The sequence below is a fragment of the Anomaloglossus baeobatrachus genome, chromosome 2, assembly GCF_048569485.1.
Source record: "Anomaloglossus baeobatrachus isolate aAnoBae1 chromosome 2, aAnoBae1.hap1, whole genome shotgun sequence".
In the NCBI taxonomy this organism is placed as follows: Eukaryota; Metazoa; Chordata; class Amphibia; order Anura; family Aromobatidae; genus Anomaloglossus; species Anomaloglossus baeobatrachus.
This window is the reverse complement of record NC_134354.1, coordinates 60,554,001-60,580,239: the sequence shown is the minus strand read 5'-3', so window position 1 is coordinate 60,580,239 and position 26,239 is coordinate 60,554,001. Positions and strand designations below refer to the sequence as shown.

The 26,239-nt window shown below is 41.2% G+C and overlaps 1 protein-coding gene across 1 annotated transcript in view; it reads right to left on the bottom strand.

Annotated features, from left to right (window-relative positions):
- TMPRSS15 (transmembrane serine protease 15) overlaps positions 1 to 26,239 on the bottom strand; it is a 447,907-nt gene that overhangs the window by 313,005 nt on the left and 108,663 nt on the right. Inside the window, exons 7-8 of the mRNA XM_075333062.1 lie at positions 16,178 to 16,286; positions 3,117 to 3,226 (exon numbers count right to left, since the gene is read on the bottom strand). Coding sequence (XP_075189177.1) covers positions 3,117 to 3,226; positions 16,178 to 16,286 — 219 coding nt within the window. The remainder of the gene's footprint in view (positions 1 to 3,116; positions 3,227 to 16,177; positions 16,287 to 26,239) is intronic.

The window sequence follows — 26,239 nt, the reverse complement described above, 5'->3', positions numbered from 1 at the left end:
ATAGTTAATGAGCACGTCTTCAATTTTCTATGTAAATATAATACTAAGGATACCATTTACATGAATACCTCACCAGATGTCGAAATGACACAGGAAAAGTATTAAACAGGAGCTTATTTACTACTTTGTACAAAATTATTTGTTGGTGATGACAGATTAAAGAAACCTCATGTATTGAGTAACTAGTCGCATGCATTGCTCAGACGTGATTTTGGCACATACTTTCACACAAACACTCTTCAAGTTATGAAGGTCTTATGGGATGAGCTCTGAGCTTTATTTCCTTCCATACCTTTTCCATTGGATTCAGGTCTGGTGATTGACTCGGCCATTCTATTAGCTTTATTTTCTTTCTCTTAAATCGATTTAGTGTTTCCTTTGCTATGTGTTTGGCTTCATTGTCTTGCTGAAATGTCCACATTTGTTTTATTTTCATCATCCTGGTAGATAGCAGAAGATTTTTTATCAAGAATGTCTCTGTAAAGTTGTGCATTCGTCCTTCCTTCAATTATATTAAGTTTGCCAGGGCCATATCCCGAAAAACAACCCCACGCAATTGTGATGCCCTGGCAAAACCAGGTAGTCACAGTTAGTCCCCCGCATAACACCTTCCCTCACTAGGAAACACACAGCCGACCAGAAACTTGAGTCACCCCCCCTTAGGGACAGACAGACACACCAGTGGGCATGACCAGGCGGTTGGGACACGCCCACCCAGGGGTCTAGACAGCCCAGGGCGGGAAAACAAGCCATTCAGTTCAGTCAGATCTGTGGTGAAGTTCGGTTTGGAGAGAAGTGTGGGCTGGAGCTAAGTGTAGCTCCATCAGGAAGGTTCAAGTTGAACGGTACCAGGGTTGGAACCCTGGTGCCTTGGCTAGGAGGCAGATGGTGGTCTCCATCAGCAGGAGACGGGAAGATGGCTCGGCAGAACCAAGGTGGACCGGGACAGGGTTGTAGCCCGCTGGTACCGACACGGGGAACCGACCCGGGAACCGTAGCACAAAGGGGGGTACTCGGACACTGAAGCCAGAACCGTAACCAAGCGGATTAGTTAATTCACCGATTGAGGCCAGGACTAGAGGTCCTGTCCCACCCAAAGTCCCTCATAGAAGACAACAGCCCACTGAAAGGGATAGGAGGCCACCGCCAGAGCCCATAGATCCCACGGGCCAGCGTCTGCGGGCACGGATCCTTAGACCACATCCAGCCAGGAGCGGACTCCTGAGTTTCATGCTAGGAAGTCCACCTTACACAAAACAGTGCAGAAAAAAGATAGAGACCACCAGCCGGATGGGGGACCCGAATGCAACCGGCCGCGGCACCGGCCACCATCACCTTAGTTTACCAAAGACTTGTGTGATTTATTAACAGTGAGTACACCAACACCCCCTGCAGTTGCTATACCCTGCAGTGAGACACCGGGTCCCGGGGCCACCATCCCTACCCACGGAGGGGTTAACAACTAGCTGCCACAACATCTCCCCCGGGTGCCCCACAACTGCAGCGGTGGTATTCCACCTCACCACACACCGTGGGTGGCATCACAAACTTAATATGGCCTAGCCTGTACATCTACGTCCCCCTTTTTATTTGGTGTGTCCGCGAGACCCTCGGGTCCGGAGACCCGCGAGCCACCACCCCTGAAGGCCCAGATTAGAGCAGCACCAGCTGCTGGCATGGGGGCGGCACACAATGATGTTCAGACTTCCAAACTTTCCTGTTGGTATGGTGTTTTGGGTATGAATTTCAGTTCCTTTTGTCCTTTAAATACATTATGTATTATGGAGCTATCTAAAGAGTTCAATTTTGTTCTCATCTAAGCAGCCTATATTATCTCAGTATTTCACAGGCTTGTCTAAACATTGTGGAATAAGCTTTAAATGCACTAAATTATGCTTTTTGTTCAGCAATGTAGACTTGCATGGTGACTTTGCATATAGGCCAAGGAGTTTTGAGTGCATTACTTATTGACACAATTGTACGTATTGATTCCCTCTCTGCACAGATGGTTGTTGGCTTTTGGACAACTCTTTTGATGATTCCTTTCACTCTCTTTGTCTGAAATATTGCAAGGAGCACCTGGTGGTGGCCAGTAGATAGGGAAATTATGCTCTTCTCATTTTTGGATTAAGACCCCAACAGTACTCATTGGAACCTCCAGTAGTTTAGAAATTCTTCTGTAGCCAATGCCATCAGTATGTTTTGCAACAATAAGATTGCAAAGGTCTTTAGAAAACTCACTTGTTTTACCCATCATGAGATGTTTCTTGTGTGGCACCTTGGTAATGAGACACTTTGTATACGTTGAACAAGCTGCTTTCTAATTACTGATCGATTTCAGTTGGTGTTATGACTTTTCATAATTTTTTAAACATCTCTTTCTTCTTACTTTTCCCAATATCCTTTCTCATTACACATAACTGAATTTATGAACATCTATGATTTAATGTTTTTGCCTGCGTGGATTGGGTGGGTTGTTACCTACATATGGTGAGAATTTCATGTCAACAGTGCCTTTCAAAATATATGTACTTAGAAAATTGGTGACGTCATGTTCAATACTTATTTCACCGGATATTCATTTCTATGTTACAGCTCATGTCCACTGTACCCAACTTTCCTTAGCATATGTCAATCCAATATCCCAATATTATACATTTTAGTGGTTTATGGGAGTGATTCACTATGACATCTATACATAACAAATCAGATTATAAAAAGGATAATATAAACAACAATATGCTTCATATATACAGTAAAATACATTTTTTTAGTGCATTTTATTTTTCAGATTGGAATAGTTAAAACTAATAATCCAAACAAGAGGGGTGGAAGTCATGCTCACATGAGCTTACAATCTATTAGATCTTTTAGAAAGGGTTCCATGTAAATTATTTCCACTTTAATGGCTGTCTTGGACACAATCTGAAATTTGCTTTGGACACAGTTCTGTAAGATTTGTACTTTTCCTCTGCTATAAACTTTCAGTGTTACTTCATATCTGCATAAAACAGTGCAATGAAACTTTGTGGAGGAAACTATTAACATAATGCTATTTCAGACATGAAGCTTTTTTGTCTGACATTTAATTTGAAAATGAAAACCGCAGAACTTACCTCTTAAAATTCGGTCAGGTCCAATACCTTCATAAATATTTACGACGTCTATGTAATTGTTAGTCTCAAAAGATGTGAAATTAAGTTTAATGTTAAAGCCATTCCGAGCTCTGGAAATGAAAACAAAGACTTCTATCAACAAAAGGGAAAGATATTGAGAATAATGTAAAATATGACTGTACTATGTGAAAAGTTTTAGAAAAACTTGATTTTCAGTTGGCTGCAATAATATACTAAGCGGGACTCTCAAAATCTAAACTATAACAATAATAATAATAATAATAATAATAATAATAATAATATAGTGTGAAAAATAAGTTTACTCTGAAGATTACAGGAGGAGAAGGAGGAGGGAGATGAAGCTGCAGCTTTTCTGTATTTGTATTTAAAGAGAACCTGTGTTATTTATGAATCATAGAATCATAGAGTTGGAACGAATGGTAGAGTTGGAATGGACCTCAAGGGCCATCGGGTCCCACCCCCTGCGAGTGCAGGTTTTCTTAAATCTTCCCAGCCATATGTTTATCTAGCTTCCGCTTGAAGATTTCCATTGATTGAGAACTCACTACCTCCCGTGGCATCCTGTTCCACTCCCTGACTGCCCTCACTACCTCCCGTGGTTGCCTGTTCTTCTCTCTGACTGCCATCACTGTCAGAAAGTTTTTCCTAATGTCTAATCTGAATCTCCTTCCTTTAAGTTTCATCCCATTGCTTCTTGTCCTTTCTTGTGCTAATGAGAATAGGGTAGTTCCCCCTGCACTGTGACTTCCTTTCAGAAATTTGTAGACTGCTATTAAATCTACTCTAAAGGCTACTTTACACGCTGCGATATCGGTCCCGATATCGCTAGCGTGGGTACCCGCCCCCATCTGTTGTGCGACACGGGCAAATCGCTGTCTGTGCCGCACAACATCGCGCAGACCCGTCACACATACTTACCTGCCCGGCGATGTCGCTGTGACCGGCGAACTGCCTCCTTTCTAAGGGGGCGGTCCGTGCGGCGTCACAGCGACGTCACCGAGCGGCCGCCCAATAGAAGCGGAGGGGCGGAGATGAGTGGCCGGAACATCCCTTCCACCTCCTTCCTTCCTCATAGCGGCCGGGAGGCAGGTAAGGAGAGGTTCCTCGTTCCTGCGGTGTCACACGGAGCGATGTGTGCTGCCGCAGGAGCGACGAACTACATCGTTACTGCTGCATTAACGATAATCGAGAATGGACCCCCATGTCACCGATGAGCGATTTTGCACGTTTTTGCAACGATCCAAAATCGCTCATCGGTGTCACACGCAGCAACATCGCTAATGCGGCCGGATGTGCGTCACAAATTTCGTGACCCCAACGACTCCGCATTAGCGATGTCGCAGCGTGTAAAGCCCCCTTTAGTCTTCATTTTTGCAAACTAAACATTAATAGTTCTTTTAGCCGGTCTTCATAGGACATAGTTAATAGTCCTTCTACCACCTTGTTTGCTCTTCTCTGGACTTGCTCCAATATATCGATGTCTTTCTTGAATTGAGGCTCCCAGAACTCTTTCCTTGTCAGACCCCACCTGGAATACTGGGCAGAGTATAGGGGAATAATGAGCTCTCTTGATCTAGATTCAATGCTTGTCTTGATACATCCCAAAATGTTGTTGACCTTTTTGCTGCAGTAACGCATTGTTAGCTCATGTTGAATCTGGGATCTACTATTATGGCCAAGTCCTTTTCCCCGTTGCTATCATCTAGTTTTATTCCTCTCATACTATATATGCTTTTGACATCTCTTTTACCCAGATTAGGACTTTGTATTTGTCCCTGTCAAACACCATTCTGTTCGCTTCAGCCCATTGGTCGAGTGTGTCTAGATCCTTTTGAATATGCTGCTAGAACCAAGGGCCACATGAATTAGAGACTGGATTCTACATGACAAGTATTTTTCATTCTGAAATGTTACAGCACTTCAAAAAAAAACATAACAAAATGAATGGCTTAGGTCAAGGTTATAAATAGTGTTGAGCGAGTAGTTAACTATTCATTCTCGCTATGCTGTTAGCGAGTAATGTCTGCTACTCGCATATTTGTTATGAGTAGCGAGTGCAATGTAAGTTCTGCATCCAGTAGACCTAACAGCTAAGCACTCTAGGCTGCTGCTATGATAACTAGAGATGAGCGAACCTGTCAAGGTTCGGTTCCTGTTCACCAACTTTCCCTGTGTTCCCCGAACAGCTCAACGAACAGCTCGATAAACATATCCAAACACCAATGAATTCACAGAGAGGCAAAACGTATGTGTTAGTAAGGACAATGGAGGCTACTGTTATAAAGGGCTAGGAGGGGTGCAAAAAAAAGACTGCCGGTGTCTCTGATTGGTTGCCCTCTCAGTAGTGGCCTGTCTACGTGAGTGAAGTGTAAAAATAAATAAATAAACAAACTGATGTAGGGTCCCCCGTATATTGATACCAGCATAGATAAAGCACACAGCCCCAGCTTTGCGCAATATCTTGGCTGTCTATCAAAATGTGATTTTGCTTGTAAATCCGAACCTGAGCTGAATGAGTCAAGGCTCATACCAAATTTGAAACTGGCGAACCTTTTTCAAACAAGTTTGCTTATCTCTAATGATAACTTCAGGAAGACAGCAGTAGAGATGAAAGAATCGATTTACATGACTCTCGTCCTTCGGCTGGACCAGTATTTTCAAGCAACTGGATGGGAACACTAGATGAGAACTGTGTGAGCTGCTTCCTACATGTTATCATTTTTAGCTCCCCTTTTTATTAGCTGGTGTGATGTCATTGTTGCAGCATGACACACGCAGGATGTCTAATCAAAAGGAGGGCCAGTCATCAAGGGGCAAAAGAATACTGATCTGGCTACTGGTTTAATTTATTTGCTTATCTGTTGTTAGCTGTAAAGCATAAGAAATCCAAAGGTTTTCATTGCCCTGACAGGATTTTTAAGAAACTGTAACCCTCCTTTCTAACCCTACACACCAATCTTCTTCACAATTGTGCAGTCATATACTATCTGTACAGATTCTTTGTTTCTTCAGCGTTTGATGGCTTTATTTTTCAATCTATTGCTAAACTGTAAGCTGTGATCACTTCTTACTGTACAGATTTACCACAAAATGGCTGCTGCATTTTCTGCATCTGCTTTTATACAGGCTATTATGGTTTATTTTGATTTGCTGTGGTACATCAAGTGATATAATAGCAGTAAAACATTATGGAGAAACCCACTTGAGATCAATTGATCCTTTTCTGGCTGATGCAGTCTTCTGCAATGTGTTAAAGGGAACCTGTCACTGGATTTTCATAATACTTATCTAACGGTCGGTGCGGAGCAGACTGGTCAGATGGGCATCTCCATTGTCCGCGTCCCGCACCTCCTCTTTGGCCATCTTCATCCTCCTTCTGAAGTTAGTGTGGTTGACGCGTTCTACATCATCTACACTAGTTGACATTAAGGTCCTCTGCAGGCGCACTTTGATCTCCAGGGCAGATCAAAGTGCGTCTGCACAGGACCTCACTGTCAGCTAGTGTAGATGATGTAAAATGCGTCATCAACACTAGCTTCAGAAGAAGGACAAAGATGGCAGAAAGTGGATGTGCGGGACCCAGAGAATGGAGACGCCCATCCGACCAGTCTGCTCCGCACCGACGGTTAGGTGAGTATTATAAATATCCGGTAACAGGTTTCCTTTAAATACAAGAAATCAATTTAGGCAGTTGGTACTAAGTGAATTGCATATTTTTCAAATTTGCCAATTTCATAAAAGTCCAAAAAAGTTTATATAAACTTGATTATTTTAAAATCAATTCTCTCAATGAGAGAGCTTGAACTCTGGAAGGTTTATGACCTTCCAGAGAGGGAAATGGACCAGGGAAATGCAGTGGATGTTGTGTATATGGACTTTTCAAAAGCTTTTGATACGGTGCCACACAAAAGGTTGGTACATAAAATGAGAATAATGGGGATAGGGGAAAATATGTGTAACTGGGTTAAAAACTGGCTCAGTGATAAGAAACAAAGGGTGGTTATTAATGGTACGTACTCGGACTGGGTCTCAGTTCATAGTGGGGTACCACAGGGGTCAGTATTGGGCCCGCTTCTTTTCAACATATTTATAAATGACCTTGTTGGGGGCATGCGGAGTAGAATTTCAATATTTGCAGATGATACTAAACTCTGCAGGGTAATCAATACAGAGGAGGATAATTTTATATTACAGGGAGATTTATGTAAATTGGAGGATTGGGCTGAGAAGTGGCAATTGCAGTTTAATGTAGATAAATGTAAGGTCATGCACTTGGGTAGAGGAAATAACATTTATGATTATGTACTTAATTGTAGAACACTGGGTAAAACAGACACAGAAAAAGACTTGGGTGTATGGGTGGATGGTAAACTTCACTTTAGTGGACAGTGTCAGGCAGCTGCTGCCAGGGCTAATAAAATAATGGGATGTATTAAAAGAGGTAAAAGTGTTCATGAAAAAAATATAGTTCTACCTCTGTACAAGTCACTAGTGCGACCGCACTTAGAATACTGTGTACAATTCTGGTCACCGATATATAAGAAGGACATAGCTGAACTGGAGAGGGCGCAGAGAAGAGCGACCAAGATTATTAGAGGAATGGGTGGGCTGCAATACCAAGACAGGTTATTAAACTTGGGGTTATTTATTCTGGAAAAACGAAGGCTTAGGGGGGATCTAATCACAATGTATAAATATATGAGGGGACAGTACAGAGACCTTTCCAAAGATCTTTTTTACACCTAGGCCTGCGACTGGAACACGGGGGCATCCGCTACGTCTTGAGGAAAGAAGGTTTAATCATAATCACAGACGAGGATTCTTTACTGTACGAGCAGTGAGACTATGGAACTCTCTGCCGCATGATGTTGTAATGAGTGATTCACTACTAACATTTAAGCAGAGCCTGGATGCCTTTCTTGAAAAATTTAATATTACCAGTTATGTATATTAGATTTTATGACAGGGTATTGATCCAGGGAACTAGTCTGATTGCCGTATGTGGAGTCAGGAAGGAAATTTTTTCCCCATTGGAACTTGTTTGCCACATTGGGGTTTTTTGCCTTCCTCTGGATCAACATGTTGGGCTACGGGTTGAACTAGATGGACTTAGAGTCTCCCTTCAACCTTAAAAACTATGATACTATGATACTATGATACCTACCTATAATATTATATTGCTATGCATTTAGTGCTGATAGTATATTATGTATCTTTTTGGGTCAGGCTATATCATCTACTTTCGCTCTTTTATACTGTACATACAGGATTATATAGAAACTCGCCTTGTGGTTGGATTACTTTTTAGTATTTAGAGTCTGCCTGGTTGGGACAATTTTTTTTATTTTTGCAAGAAAGTTGTCCTGAAAAAACATCTGATCACAGAACAACTTTCGTAATGTACAGACTTCCTCTATCCACTATGACTAATAAATAAGGGTCCTAATTGAGTACCACTCCCTTAAAGGGACTCTGTAATTTTTTTGCTACCTCTTCCGACAGCAATATAATGTAGGTAAGGAAATTCTAAATTCTATGGTGTATCATATAGATTACTCGCTGCAGCCGTATTGAGCATGTAGCTGAGCTTGGTGAGTTGTCCCACCCAAACCTGGCTTTCAATAGAGATTGTTCATTGACAGTAAGGTGTCAATCACAGGTGGGGTTGTGTCGGACTGCTGGGCACCTCAGTTTCCAGTCCTGAAATGTTAATCACAGGGTAATAAACCCTTTAGTTTATGTAAACAATAACTAACACACAGACAAGAGAGACACAATGTGATGACTTTCACTAGGTGGTGCTAGACACTACTTGCATGCAGTAAATGTAGAGGTAGTCATACAGGCCGAGGTCATAAACCAGGAGGGCACGACAGTACATGAAGTGGCAGACAGAGACGAGTTCAGAATACAAGCCGAAGGTCAGGGTTCCAGTAGAGTACATAAAAGATACAGGGAGCAGGCGGGGACGTGGTCAGGAGAAAGTCCGAGGTCAGAAGCCGGGAAGTCACAACAGAACAGGGGAGGACAGGCAGAGATGGGTCAATAACAGTCCGGAGTCGAGAGGCCAATATCTGAACACTGAGCACCACAGGAGCCAACAGCACAACTGTAACCATGAAGTACAACTGGCGGCGTCCTGAGCTAATATGCTTCCTATTGAAACAGAGCAATCACCAGGAACGAGAAGCATCTGTGAGAGCACCTCCCAGGACCAGCGTGTAACCCAGTGCTGTGAAACAACCAGCAGAGCATTCATCCTGCAAAATGCACTGCACCATAAGCAACACATACCGGTTCCGCAGGAGAGCATAGCAGAACAATACAGAATATTCTGCACATAGTTGCTTTTTGCTTTTTAACTTTTACAGCATCCTGTCCTCAGCTTACATTGTAAGCAGAGTCCTTTTAACTTAGAAATCCCTAATAAGGTTTTAAAATATTATTTTTCTTCCGGACAACCCCCTTTAAATTTGGAATAGCATATCTATAGATTGATGTAACTATGCTTTGCTACTAAAATTTAGTGAAATAAAAGTTTTAATATTAAAAGAAATATAATGACAAATGATTAAATAGATTAATCAGAGGGAATATATATTTTTCTCCTTTGGCTAAAAATCTTCTAAATCAATTTCATGCATTGTAATTATGTGGGCTGAATCACTAAACCACAAGATACTTTACAAACTTTGATGAATCAGTCCCTGAGAAGCACACTGCGTGACTCTGTATCTTTTCTTACTTGAAAGAAAATTCACTCTTGGATGAATGTGCCTTGTTATGTTCTACAAGCTGTTCACATGAGCCCGCCTTGTACCGAGAAAAGTTCAGCATTTAGCAAATTCGGTCAATAATTCAGTGCAATACAAAATCACATGTCAAAACAAATAAAATTAAAACACCGATTCAGTCTAGTTGTATTGCCAGAACAAAGTCATGCAAGATCCCTACCCCGCATAACATTTCTTACATACAATGATTGTTATTTAAAGGGACTCTCCATAACAAATGCTATTTGCCATTGTTATTAGCAATTAGAATCAGGGTATAACATATTGGACCACACTGGAGAATCTCAATATGTTCAATATGTCAACTGGCAACACAGTTTGTATGTGATATCATCAGCAGTGTCAATAAAGGGCTAATGATACATATAAAAGGCTTGGTCTTCTAAAAAACTAAATTAAAACAATTGCTGTGCTTAAAGGAAACATATCAAAAGCTCTTAACCATTAAAGGGAAGCTGTCAGCAGATTTAAGGCCTATAAGCTGCGGCCACACCAGTGGGCTCTTATATACAGCATTCTATCATGCTTTATATAAGAGCCCAGGCCGCTGTGTAGAACGTAAAAATCACTTTATAATACTTATCCTAAATGGTCGCTGCGGTTGATTTGGACCATATGGGTGTCTTCGTTCTCGGGTGCCGGTGCTTCCTCTTTCAGCCATATTTGTCCCCCTTCTCAAGCTTGTGTGCATGATGCGTCCTACGTCATACACACTCACCGGTCCCGCGCAGGCGAACTACAATACTTTGATATCCCCTGCTCAGGACATATTCAAGTGTGCCTTAGCAGGACCTTAATGCCTGCGCATTTGGACGACGTAGCACGTGTCAAGTGTGACGCCCTGGACCAGCCAGGTAGTCACAGGTAGACCCCTGCACTACACCTGTCCCCTAAAAAGGAGTCATCAGCCAACCACAAAAACCCTAGTCACCTCCCTCAGTGCTTGATGGACACACCAGGGGGGCAGAGCCAGGCGGTTGGCACACCCACCGAAGAGTTCAGAGGGCCTGAGGCAGGAAAACACAGTTCAGTTGTAGTCAGATCAGTATGAGTGTTGAGGAGTAAGGAGGTGAGGCCTGTGAGACAGGCCGGTAGAAGTCTGTCAGGTGTGAGGGTCGTAGCCCGAACACCTTGGCTAGGAAGCAAGCGGTGGCCTCAGCCTGCAGGAGCCGGGAAGACAGCTTGGTGGAACCGTGGTGGACCAGGACAGGGTAGCGGCCCACCGGTACCGACCCGGGGAACCGACTCGGAAAGTGGATCACACAGGGGGGTACTCAGACCCTGAAACGAGGTCCAAAATCCACTGGACTGAGTTAATTAACTGACTGCGGTCTGGACTATAGGTCCTTTCCCACCCAAGTCCCGACTGAAGACAACAACCCACTGAGGGGGATATAAAGCCACCACACAGGCAGAGAGATCCCACGGGCCAGCATCTGCGGGCAAACGGACTCTCCCGACATACACAAAGCCAGGGAGCGGACTCCCGTCGCTGAAGCGCAGGCAGTCTACATCTACACAACACGGTGCAGGAGAAAGGCAGAGACCACCATCCGGGTATGGGACCCGACCGCAGCCGGCAGCGGGCACCAACCACCATCAACTTGGTTTACCAGTGACTTGTGTGTGTCAATAACGGTGAGTACAACAATGCCCTCCGGCCGCGCACATCACCCTGCACCGCCCAGCTATCCCCAACGGGTCCCGGGGGCCATCATCCCTGCCCACGGAGGGGTTAACATCTGGCTGCACTACCATCTCCCCTGGGTGCCCCGCAACCGCAGCGGTGGTGTATACCTTCAACACATCCCGTGGGTGGCGTCACGAACTCAAGCGCGGCTCCGGCCGTGCACCTACCTAACCCCCCACCAAAAGCGCCAACATCCCCTTTCAGAGCGAAGTGACCCCGGGTCCGGAGGTGCTCAAGCCACCCACCAACGAGCCCGGATCCGAGTGGTTCGGCTGCGGCTGAGCGCGGGGCAGTACACATGCACCCAGCTTCAAAGGAAGGATGACAAAGATGGCCAAAAGAGGAGACGCTGGCACCGGAGAACGGAGACACCCATATGACCCAACTCTACCGCAGCGACCATTTAGGTAAGTATTCTAAAGTGATTTTTACATACTACACAGTGGCCTTGTCTCTTATATACAGCATGTTAGAATGATGTATATAAGAGCCCAGTGGGGGTGGCCACAGCTTATAGGCCCCAAATCTGGTTACAGGTTCCCTTTAATATTATTGTGTAGCCCAATAAAAAATTAAGCTAGTTAGTCTATTTAAGACCCTAAAACAGTGTTATAGCAGCCGGAAATCACATTTTGAAGTTTGTTGAGATGTGCGGATGAACTTACAGCTTGTTAGTCTCATGCTGTATTGCCTACCTCCTCTGACTAATTAATAAGTTGTTTTTTTTGGTACACAGATACTAATATGTCAATCAGCAAGGGGAAGGAGCTAATTGGTAGGAAATACAGTGTGAGGATGAGTAGCTGTAAGTGCATCATCACACCCTAATGCACTTCCATACACAACATCAAAACAGGATTTACATTTGCAGAAGTAGTACCTTGGGATCATAAAGGGATCAAATTATTTGTTTTAACCCCCTTCATGACCAAGGACGTACTGGTACATCCTTGGCCGTGTCTGTCCAGTTACCACGGGATCCCACTGTGAGCCCGCTGTAATCCCTGAACATATCTGGTGATCTGATCAGCACACATGTGAGGCTAACATTGATAATAATTATTCTGTGCTTGCCGTCACTATATATTATAATGTAAAGTGCCCAGGAAAAAATATAACATATAAGAGGAAAAACCTTTCCTGTATTGTACAAAAAATCAAATTAAAGACAATGTGTTGGAATAAAATATTTTTTTACTATTGTGGCCCATACATTCTTAGAAAACCGACATTTCAGCATCAAATGCATTTTTAAAGGTTTTATATAGAAATGTGGGTCACACGAACGAGAAAAACAATCCTTGAAGCAGAGTGAAGATTCACAAACTTCAGTCTGGTACATCTATTTCGGACCTAGTCACGCCATGATCACTGTGCGACTAGGTCCGTAATACATGTGCAAGACTGCACTTTGTGAATCTTCACTTTCCTTCAAGGATTGCTTTTCTCGTTCATGTGATCCACATTTCTAGATAAAACCTTGAAAAATGCATTTGATGCCGAAACATGAGTTTTCTAAGACTATATGGGCCGCAATAATTAAAAAACACTTTATTCCAACACATTGTCTTCAATTGGATTTTTTGTGCAATACAAGAATTTTTTTTCTTCTTATATGTGAGGTTTACAGGCATGGGTGGATCTCTGATCTACCCACGCCTTCTTAACCCCGTAGATCGAACTGTCAAACTCTGACAGTCTGATCTAATACTCTCCTGCAGGGATCGTGTCATGCCTCGCTGCCATCGGCCACTCCGCGATACAATCACAGTGTGCCAAAGTGTTGTCATGACAGTGCAAGGTCACATGATGACCCCTGTCGCTGCCATGACTCACTTCCAGTGAATACTGGCAGAGCAACTGATAAGGAGAAGCGATCAGATAGTGTAGCAATAAATCCTCCTAGGGAGACGAGTAAAATAAACAATAACAATTAAAAAATAACATTTAAAAATTATTAAAAAAATTAAAAAATAAACGTTCACCTTCCTTTTGCCTCATTGAAAATAAAATAATAATAATAATTAAAAAATACACATTTGGTATTGCCAAATTCAGAAATACACGATCTATCAAAATATAAAATCAATTAATCTGATTGGTACATGACGTAGCAAGAAAAAAATTGCAACCGCCAAAATTATGGTTTTTTTTGGTCGCTGCAACATTGCATTGGAAAGCAATAACAGGCGATCAAAAGATCACATCAATGCAAAAAATGGTATAATTAAAAATATAAGCTTAAAATGCAAAAATAAGCTGTCACTAAGCTCCAGAGCCTTAAAAATGAGAACGCTACAAGTCTCAGAAAATGGCAACAACAGCGCTACTCCTTTTTTTTTTTTGTTTTTAACAAATTTCTGAATTTTTTTCAACACTTAGGTAAATGTAAAACCATACATGTTTAATATCTATAAACTCATACTGACTTGGGGAATCATAAAGCTTTTCAAAATAGTGAACACAGTAAATAAAAAAAAAACAACAATTGTGCAATTGCACTTTTTTAGCAATTTCACCGAATTTGGAATTTTTTACCATTTTCCAGTACAATATGGGGCTGAATGAATGGTGTGATTCAAAAGCACTACTCGTACTGCAAAAAACTAGCTCTAATATGGCTATGTTGTTTGAAACATACAAAACGTTATGGCTTTTGGAAGGAAAAGAGGAAAAAATAAACGAAAAATGGAAAATTCCCTGGGGGTGAAAGGGTTAAAAGGCTACATAGTCCTGACCTGATATCACCTACTTACTAACCAGAATCCCACAAGGCATGTCTGCTATTTCATCCTTTTTCTCTGCTCGATTTCTGAAACTCAACATGGATAAAACAGAATTCATTATCTTTCCTCCTCTTCACTCTACCATCCCACCTGACATATCCATCAAAGTCAATGGCTGCTTACTCTCCCCAGTCCAACGTGCTCGCTGCCTGGGAGTAACTCAAGAGTCTGATCTCTTTATCAAGCCACACATCCAAGCCCTCTTCATCTCCTGCCACCTCCAACTCAAAAATATTTCCCGGATTCGTACATTCCTTTCTCAAGAAGCTGCGAAAAGCCTTGTGCATCCCCTTATCATTTCCCGCCTTTACTATTACAACCTCGTGCTCTCTGGCCTCCCTTCTAACAGTCTCGCACCCCTGCAATTTTTTCTACACTATGTTGCCCGACTAATCCACCTGTCCCCCCGCTATGTCCCGACCTCTACTCTCTGCCAGTATCTTCACTGGCTTCTAATTGCCCAACGACTGCAGTTCAAAACCCTAACCATGACCTACAAAGCCATTCACAACCTGTCTCCGCCCTACATCTGTGACCTAGTCTCCCAGTACTTACCTGCATGTAATCTTCGATCCTTACAAGATCTCCTTCTCTACTCCCCTCTCATCTCCTCTTCCCAGCACCACATCCAAGATTTCTCCCGTGCCTCCCCCATACTCTGAAATGCTCTACCACAACATAACAGACTCTTGCCTACCTTGACAGGCTTCAAAATGAACCTGAAGACCCACCTCTTCCGACAAGCCTACAACCTGCCGTAACCCTCAATCTGATATAGCACCACACGACCAGCTCTGCCCTCATCTACTGTATCCTCACCCATTCCCTGTAGACTGTGACCCCTAACGGGCAGGGTCTTCTCTTCTCCTTGTCCATACTATGTGTGCCCTTTTCCACATGTAAAGCGCCATGGAATAAATGGTGTAATAATAATAAATAATAATAATAGTCATATAAATTATTTTTGGGGCGTAAAGTTTCTGTTAATAATCCTTTACTATAGGAAACATAGCAATATATTGCGTACTATTAAGACAATGAACTCAGGTATTTAGTATTCCACTGAGCTCCCTCTAGTGGTGATACAGAGAGACAAAGTTTTATTTGTCTATGGTACTCTTTTAATCAATACTATAGATTGTGAACAGTCTTAGTGGTCTTATGCCACTGGCTGCAGTGGTCCTGTGAATGATGGATATGTCATAACTACAGGGGAGTAAAGGAACATTAGCTTTGTAGAAACAGGAAGTTTACAGAGTAATGTTTTGTCATTATTCTAAATGACCTCCTTATTTTTAAACATTTTGTTACATGTAAGTAAAGAACATTGGCGTGGTGCACTAAGGATGAGGAGGATGCAGCACCATTTCAGCAGAAAAAAAACATCAGAACCCTGTCAGGCTGAATGAAAAGTTGAATATTTTGGTCTGGTTTCCATTGTACGGTGCATCTTGACTTCCTTTTTTTAAACAGAAGGCATAAAGAAATTAAAATAGAGCATAAGAAAGCTTATACTGTGCTGGTTGAAACATATTAATAATATTATTTATTATTATAGCACCATTTATTCCATGGCGCTTTACAAGTGAAAGAGGGTATACGTACAACAATCATTAACAGTACAAAACAGACTGGTATAGGAGGAGAGAGGACCCTGCCCGCGAGGGCTCACAGTCTACAGGGAATGGGTGATGGTACAATAGGTGAGGACAGAGCTGGTTGCGCAGTGGTCATATAATTGGGAATACAGTAATATGAATGTGCACTTACCTTATTATCCAGCGACATGACAGGTTCGGCTCATATGGGTGAGGAAAATTTTTAGAATGAAATGTCCCGGAATCTCCAGTTAGTAGAAACTGTCCATCACATGATGATGCTGAAAAATACAAGTTATAATATTTTCTTCAAAATTAAAGTCTCGTCATTTTTGAAATACAGATAAGTAACAATTTCTTTTTGCAACTGTAGTTTTTAAGTGTTGGAAAATCAAAAGAGACAAAACATTCTGAATAATTCAGTGAAACTGTTCAACCTGTACTTAGTGAATACCTGAAGGGATTCCCATTAAGTGCAAAACCTGGAAATCAATATCTTTAATGAACCATACAGTATCTCTATTGTAACTTCAGGATTCCAAATTTTAGCTTGACTAAATTTACTTTAGTCAGTAAATCAAGTGTCCTCAGTGAGGTTATCTTATCACCACAGGGGAGTAAATGAAGTGTCTTCAGTGAGGTCATCTTGTCACCACAGGGGAGTAAATAAAGTGTCTTCAGTGAGGTCATCTTCTCACCAAAGGAGAGTAAATTAAGTGTCTTCAGTGAGGTCATCTTGTCACCACAGGGGAGTGAATGAAATGTCCTCAGTGAATCTCGGGCCGAGCATAAAAACAGTTTACCTCGCGCGCGCCGGTGATGTATCTATGCAGGTGTGAGATCATGGTTGGCGCTGTGCATGACAGCAGCGTCATCCTCGTACCTGACAATGATCTTGCGCCTGCACAGGTACATCACCGACGCGCGTGAGGTAAACTGTTTATATGCTCGGCCCGCGATAGGGGCAGAGAGAACTGCGGCTGCATGAGACTTGGACAGCAGTGTAGTATGATGACAGTGGTGCCATCCTTGTCAATCATGACAAGAGGACGGCGAACAAGGCGACAAGGAGGGACAAGAGTCAAAATAGAGCCTTCCCATCTTGCCAACACAGCTCATTAGCATACAACACGGTGGGATTTTATAAAGTTCTTTTTGCGGTCTGCAAGGGGGGGGTCAGCAACAAGGTGCACCTTCATAGAATGCAGCACAGGAGCTGCAGAAGGTGACACTTTTGGTTTAATAGTCAAAAAACTGGTGACAAGTTCCCTTTAATCCTTCTGATTCTTAGAGAGGTTTCTGGATATTCAACTCAGTTGGAGCTAACCTAGGAGCAGAGAGGACATGTCTGTTGCTATTTGCTGTGATTGTAGTAAGTGGTTTCTGCTACCTTCTTTTTTTTGTACCATTTCCCGTGCACCTTTGGTTATTCCCTGGTGCAGGTTTTATTTGTGTGTGAGTTTTTGTTTACCCCATCAGTTGTTCTGTGTTGGTGGGTTTTCAGTGGGTTTTTGGGATCTCCGTCCAGGTCAGTCCCCCTGGGTGGGGGGGAGCTTTGTCATCAGGGCCAGAATAGGAGACATGGCCACGTTGGAGGCTCAACCCTGACTACCTTCAAGTCTACCATCGCGATAAGGGACAGCACAAGGTCACAAGACTTAGGGTAAGCTTAGGGGTCCCTGTGTTATCTCTGTTCTCCTGTCACACTGCACAAATGAAGCCCAGGCAAGTACATCTCCCTCCTTTGAGCATGAACACAGCTTATGATGATATTAGACATCAATTATGTTGTTAACAAGACTCAATACCTTGACTATTAAGGAGAGTAGATCCACTCCCATGACTCTTTACCACTATTTAAAAACAGCATTTAAAGTAGTTATTCTACCTTATAATTTATAATGCCTTTAAGAAAGAAAAATTGCAAAGTAAAGGCAAAAAAACCCCAAATCAGTATTTTAAGAAACATCTATATTAGCTGATTTTAAAAACAACAAACAAACACATAAACCCCTTTTAATTTGGCAGAACACAGTAGATGATTGTTGTGAATCTGTCACTGTTTTGGCTAACAGGCGGTTGTCGATTTCGAATCTCTAATCCTGTTGACTGGCCCCATTTAAAAAAACTATTGGTTAAAAAATAGAAAATGGATATATTATCGCATCTGATGGAAATATATGCAAAAAAAAATATTTTTGTCTTCTAATAAAACAATAAAATGAAGGTGGTAGTGTATGTAGAAGACTGAGACTGGAAAAAAATCCAACTTACCCTCTCCAGCAAGCTAATGGAATTTATCTAAAAAATGACCGAATGTTCAATAATGCTAATAGGGAAACCATTTTTTGAACCATATGGATGTTCTTAGGCCTGTTTCACACGTCAGTAAAAAACATAGATGTATTTCACTGATGTGTTAAAAACGCATGTCCCTCCGTGACCGTGATTCACGGCACACATGGGTTCTCTATGTGCAATCCGTGATCCGTGCTCCTTTATTGCACATGGAGATAAACTTACCTGTCCCCGCTCCTGCTCTGCGTGGTGCTGAACTCTCCGGATCTGATGCATCCGGCCGCTGTGTCTCTCACCTCTGCAGTTACTTCTGCGTCGGTTGTGGCTGCATAACTGAATATGCATGCCAGTAATGAGCCAGGCAGGAAGAAGCAGAGAGCAGAGGCAGAATACAGCATCACTGGAGAAGGTGAGTTTAAAAAGCTTTTAATTTTTAATGTCCATGTTTTTCTGGTATGTGTTTCACAGACCACACCATAATGTGTTCCATGGAACATCAGTGATGCCATTAAAAATTGACTTGTCTCCGTGCGCCACACGGAGACACGGTTAGTGAAAAATCACTGATGTGTACGCAGACCCATTGATTTTAATGGGTCTGCATATGTCCGTGATTCTGGTACATATAAAAACTAGCATGTATGTACCAGAATCACTGACGTGTGAAAGAGGCCTTAAATAGGCTCAAACAACACCTTTGTATAAATCAAGAGCCTATGCGGTTGTTTTATATCTATATTTTTATTTTTTATTATTTTTTTTTAATCTTTTAGATTTAAACAAATTCTGTTAGTTCTGTCTTAATATTAATTTACAGTCATTTAAGAAAAGAAATAATATTCTTTTTCTTGAAAGAAGAGATTCAGCACTTGTTTATACCACAAATTATATTAGGGGATAATGATCCAATAACATCTGCACACAGTTTGATTATTATCATAGAAACCCTACTGGGGATATATTTTTGCTGTTATTATAATTTTTTTTTTAACCACAAACCATATGTCCGTGTCTATTGTAACAAAAAAAGTATAGTTATAGCTTCAGAGAAATGATATACATAAGGGAATTTTTCTGTTGTTTTCACATGCATTTTTACTTCATTATACATGCTTTGATGAACATGTCTATCTTGTGAAATAAACTTGTATTAATGTTTATATACTTCCGATTATTTTATTTTTATATTCATATAATACATAATATTGAGTTTTTCTAATTTTCGATTTTGACTATATTGAAAAAGATTTAAAATTCTTTAGGTTTTCTTTCTACTTTTAAGTTTCTTATTCCATTTTATTTATATATTTGCTATGTTGTTGGCACCGGCTCCTCCGCAGATGTAGGAAACTGTCATATGAAATGGTTATGGGTCAGGAAAAGGTGAAATAATTGATATGAAATGGATTACAGAGAAAGCCAATATTATACTTACTCTTTTTCATTTATCGTTATATGTTGTATATTTTACAGACAAATTGTACAAGCTGAAGAATGCCTTAGTGATTTCCTGGAATAGCAGAAAATGGCACCACTTTAGGCAACTGCTATGTCGACAATATGGTAAGGTTGAGAACTTTTCACCTCCCTTTTGCAGACTACATTTTTCAGCAAAAAAGTATGTTTTCTTTATTTTTTTGTCCTTACAATCTCCCAGAGAGTGAAATAAAAACTTTATAAAAGAAATATCCAGCAAATTACATTTGTTTAAGCTAAATTACATGTTGCTAAGATGAAAAGAATCACTCGATTCAAATTATATTATATATATCTTCAATATTATTGAGTTTAGATCCTGCTATTTAGTCCATTATAAATAATAACCTCAAACCGGTTAGTTTTAGTAAGAACTACAGAGAAATACCATTTACTGAAAAGTTTTTGTTTTATTACATGGTTAGTGGTGATTGGCGAATAGTAACTATTTGTGTTTTGATTATTCGTAATGAATCCCAAAGTGCAATTTTGGTATTCGTCATGATTAATTAACCTATTGCAAGTCAATGGGGAACCCAAGTATTTTTCTTGGTGTGACGAATACTGGAATAGTACTCGGTATACAGTAAGAATTATCCGAACACGAATAGTTACTAATCGCCCATCACTAATGATTAGGAAACTAAATTTTTTTCTATAAATTTATTTTTTCATTGTGAAGCTTCCGGAATACAGCTGTTCACTGCCTTCTGACTTCCCATTTGTCTTAGTCGGCGGGCTCTTGTTGATTTACAGTTCACTGCTGGACAAATTAGCCAAATTACTCTGATGTTGCAAGGATAGGATGTCATGTTCAGCATTAGATTTTTTTTTATACCTGCTATTCACATATATGAATACAAAAAGAAAAGAAATACTCATGGTTTCATAGTCTAATAGTCCAACATTAGTGAAAAATTACTTCCCGACTCCACATATGGCAGATCAGACTAATGGGTACTTTACACGCTACGATATCGCTATCGGTATCACTAGCAAGCATAGTCGCCCCTGTCGGTTGTGCGTCATGGGCAAATCGCTGCCCGTGGCGCACAACATCGCTTACATACTTCAAACGGACTTACCTTCCCTGCGACGTCACTGTGGTCGTCGAACCGCCTCCGAAAGGAGGCGGTACGTGCGACGTCACAGCGACGTCACACGGCAGCCGTCCAATAGAAGCGGAGGGGCGGAGATGAGCGGGACAAACATCCTGCCCACCTCCTGCTTTCCTCATTGCGGCCATCTGCAGGTGCGAGGTTGTTGCTCGTTCCTGCGGTGTCATACATAGCGATGTGTGCTGCTGCAGGTACGACAAACATCTTCGCTACTGAATAGGCAACGATTTTTGGTAAGTGAACGAAGTCTCACATACCAACAATTTTTGCCTCTTTTGCGATCGTTTAAGGTCGCTCATAGGTGTTACACGCTGCGACGTCGCTAACGATGCCGGATGTGCGTCACAAACACCGTGACCCTAACGATATATCATTAGCGATGTCGCAGCATGTAAATGGCCCTTAATTCCCTAGATCAACGCCCAATCACAAAATGTAATACTTATAACTGGAGATGAGTGAACCTTAGGTTCGGTTTGCGAACCGTACTCCAATTTAAATATCAAGGTTCTGGTTCGGAATTCGGATGCTTTGCATGCTCAGGTACGCTCGCTGTTCAGCCCTGTGTGAGCCTCCTGCAGTGTTTGAATGGCGCACAATGGGGGTAACCACAGTGTGATCACTTGAAGTGTGTAATAAAAAAGAGTTTGAAAAAGCCCACCCTTCCTCCCCTGGAAGTGATCTACTTATGGCTGGTTGCATGTGGGTGGAGACTCAACCTGCCATCAGTGATTTGATCCGGGTTCGGATCAAGATCGAGCCAGTGGAGCTAGGGTTGTTTTCTGCTGGTGAACCAAGCCTCAACAGAACTGCTCATCTCTAGTTATAAACCATAATGAGGTTTTATTTTTAAGAAAGGCATTCAGACTCTCCCTGAACTTATAGTGAATCAACCATTACAACATCATGTGTCAGAGAGTCGCAGAGTCATATTACTCTTAAAGTAAAGAATCTGCATCTGGGATTAAAATTAAACCTTCGATGTAGAGGATGCCCGCTTGTCACCTTTGTTGGCCTAGACGTAAAAAGCTCATTAGAAGTGAATTCTTTAAAGTTAAATTATTAGTCTCTTCATGCTGCTTGATAAAATAGATAGCATAAAATCTAAGTAGGCTCTCTCAGTACTTTAAGCTTTGTTTACTCTGAAATACTCAAGTGGGAATATATTGTGATGGACATCAAGGTGGTTTAGTGGCTAGCACTGGGGCCCTGGGTTCAAATCCCACTAAGGATAAAATCTGCAAGTAGTTTGTATGTTCTCTCCGTGTTTGCGTGGGTTTCCTCCAGGTTCTCCAGTTCCTATAACACTCCAAAGATATCCTGATAGGGAATTTAGATTGTGAGCCCCAATGGGGAGAATGAGGATAATGATTGAAAAGGTTTGTGGAATTAATAACGCTACAGTCATATGAAAAAGTTAATGTTAACCTTTTTCTTTATAATAATTTGGGTTTTTGCAACAGCTATTTCAGTTTCATATATCTAATAACTGATGGACTGAGTAATATTTCTGAATTGAAATGAGGTTTATTGTACTAACAGAAAATGTGCAATCCGCATTTAATCAAAATTTGACCGGTGCAAAAGTATGGGCACCCTTATCAATTTCTTGATTTGAACCCTCCTAACTACTTTTTATTGACTTACTAAAGCACTAAATTGGTTTTGTAGCCTCATTGAGCTTTGAACGTCATAGGCAGGTGTATCCAATCATGAGAAAAGGTATTTAAGGTGGCCACTTGCAAGTTGTTCTCCTATTTGAATCTCCTATGAAGAGTAGCATCATGGGCTCCTCAAAACAACTCTCAAATGATCTGAAAACAAAGATTATTCAACACAGTTGTTCAGGGGAAGGATACAAAAAGTTGTCTCAGAGATTTAAACTGTCAGTTTCCACTGTGAGGAACATAGTAAGGAAATGGAAGAATGCAGGTACAGTTCTTGTTAAGCCCAGAAGTGGCAGGCCAAGAAAAATATCAGAAAGGCAGAGAAGAAGAATGGTGAGAACAGTCAAGGACAATCCACAGACCACCTCCAAAGACCTGCAGCATCATCTTGCTGCAGATGGTATCAATGTGCATCGGTCAACTATACAGCGCACGTTGCACAAGGAGAAGCTGTATGGGAGAGTGATGCGAAAGAAGCCTTTTCTGCAAGCACGCCACAAACAGAGTTGCCTGAGGTATGCAAAAGCACATTTGGACAAGCCAGTTACATTTTGGACGAAGGTCCTGTTGACTGATGAAACAAAGATTGAGTTGTTTGGTCATACAAAAAGGCGTTATGCATGGAGGCAAAAAAAACCACGGTATTCCAAGAAAAGCACTTCCTACCCACAGTAAAATTTGGTGGAGGTTCCATCATGCTTTGGGGCTGTGTGGCCAATGCCGGCACCGGGATCTTGTTAAAGTTGAGGGTCGCATGGATACAACTCAGTATCAGCAGATTCTTGACAATAATGTGCAAGAATCAGTGACGAAGTTGAAGTTACGCAGCGGATGGATATTTCAGCAAGACAATGATCCAAAACCCCGCTCCAAATCTACTCAGGCATTCATGCAGAGGAACAATTACAATGTTCTGGAATGGCCATCCCAGTCCCCAGACCTGAATATCATTGAACATCTGTGGGATGATTTGAAGCAGGCTGTCCATGCTCGGCGACCATATAAACTTAACTGAACTGGAATTGTTCTGTAAACAGGAATGGTCAAATATACCTTCATCCAGGATGATTATTCTTGCAAAAGGAGGATCTTCAAAATATTAATGTCACTTTTATGTTGAGGTGCCCATACTTTTACACCAGTCAAATTTTGTATAAATGCGGATTGCACATTTTCTGTTAGCACAATAAACCTCATTTCAATCCAGAAATATTACTGAGTCCATCAGTTATTAGATATATGAAACTGAAATAGCTGCTGCAAAAACCCAAATTGTTATAAAGAAAAAAGGTTAACATTAATAAGGGTGCCCAAACTTTTTCATATGACTGTATATAAGTGAGTAAAATAAATCTATAAATAAATTGCACAACAGGACACTTATGAGTCCCATACTTGAAATTGGTGGTGATCCCAACCGTTCCACTCCCACCTATCTGCAAGTTATAGCTTTTATTGTTTTGAATAAGCCTTTAAAGTGGATCTGTCTCCAGATTACACAAAAAAATGCATGTATTATTAATTAAATCCCTTATGTCTGAAGAGGCCGGTGTCATCTTAAAATAAATATCAACAAATCTTTATAAACTTAACTTTAAGATGAGGATTTTGTGACTTCAGTTGCACTTATAAAATGTTCATTTTCGTATCACATGGAAAAACTTTCACAAAGGATAATACAGCCATTCTGACATGGATTGTCATAGTAAGTATACCAGCCTCATAACGTCTGAAGGATGAGTAGTATGTAGTTTGTATTGTGAAATCTGGTGATTGATTTTCTTTGTGTTTCTCTGAACATCTAAAATAATTAATTTTGTTATTAACAGCAAACAAGAATAACACAGGCCTTTAAAAGGAATCTGACATTGGGACTTGGTACCTCATCGAAGAACAGCATAATGAAGGGGCAATGATCCTAGATTCCAGGGATATATCACTTAAAGGGTTGATGGCTGCTTTACTGTTTTACTGTAGTATCCTGAGCTTTATATAAACCCACTCCCACCACTGATTAGGAGCTTTCTGTCTATGCACATAGAAATTTGCCAATCAGTGGTGGGGGAAGGGTTATACAGAGTTTATGAAGTTGGAGTGTAGAGACATGAGGGTCAGTTGTTGCTCTCATCCGCAGCCTGTCTCCAGAAAGACCACACAGACTAGGACTCATTCCACTGAACGTCCGCTCTCCTACCCCATTGGCAAAACACTACTCAGACACCACTGGGTGAGAGAAGCAGAAATTGGTAAGACTTTATTGGTTCACCAACAGGCAAAAATATATTGTACATTCCGAGCAAGAAAACAAGATGGTACAAGCAACAAAAATTGACCCTTCTGCTGGCTCGCCAGGGATTAGAATCTTCTTGAATCTGGGTCTTCTAAGGCCAACTATCTCAGTCCAGCAGCACCCTGCTTTTGACGAACACCCAATGAGAAGGGATAGCGACAAGCTTAGGAAGCTGACCAAGCACAGCAAGATATTTAGCCAGGCAGCCGAGTGGTCTAAACCTGAGTTTTGCAAGTGAATTTGTGAGCTCATCATTGAGCAGTGAAACAGTTTTGTGTTCCTTCAACTGGAACCATAGCTCATTGGCTGAAATCCTGAAGAATATCCAAAGTGAAGAAAATCTGTGTTTTCTCAGCTGGAACCGAAGTTTCTTGGCTGCGACCATGTAGAATCATCTCTGGTGACAGAGGCAGGGCCCTTTTATACCACTCAGTTCTCTTACAGGATTGATGGAGATGACTAGTCTCTCATTGGTTGCTAGTTTAATCTGACTGCATACGTTTTCCTCTCAATTACGTAGTCAAAGAGGCTGAGGGAATACATATTTACAGACTATAGAGCTCCAATCAGTCTGACAAGAGACAATGGTTAGTTTATTGATTTAATAAACAAATGACCCATACAACTAGCCTAATTAACAACAGTTCATCCCTCACACAAGTGGCTAAATGCGGAGTTGTCACATGGAGGACTACTTGCCAACAGGTTTACTAGTCTTCCAGTGATCATTTCCTTTCGATTAAACTCTGATTTTATTAAAACTACAGCAAACAGCCCAGTAAGTGACACATCGCTGCAATCAGGATCTCTGTCACTACATTATGCTGGTCTCAGGTTATGTTTCAAAACCTCAAGTCGTTCCCTTTGAAATGACAGTGCTCTTGTCTTTGTTTCCATATGTTGCTTATTAGCTGTGTCATGAATAGACCGCATGTCTGAATATTAAAATTGACTGTCTTATTTCTAAATGAAGCAGGTAGTAATTTCCACGATTTAGTCTCGTCTTAATAAAATTTTTTCTACAAACAAATCGACTACTTGAAGTTGGAACCTTCAACAAACGTGTTTATGAAGTGTTGAGTTTTGCAATAAGTGCCCAGCGCAGCATTAAGTAATTCCAACGCTTAATATAAGAACATTAACATTTAATTAGATTTGGGATAGAGCTGCTCCGTTCTTCCCCCACTTCTGATAAAAATGATACGTACATAAAAGATATAATAATGCTTTCTAGTTTTAGGCAGGATTTTGTCGACAGCTATTTTTGTACCAACCGGGTAAATTAAAGCAATTGAATGAATAAGTGTAAAAAGTGACAAACAAATTTAACTGGTAATCAAATGGCAGAACGTTATATGTGCACCACAAAAGTGCGCATTAGCATC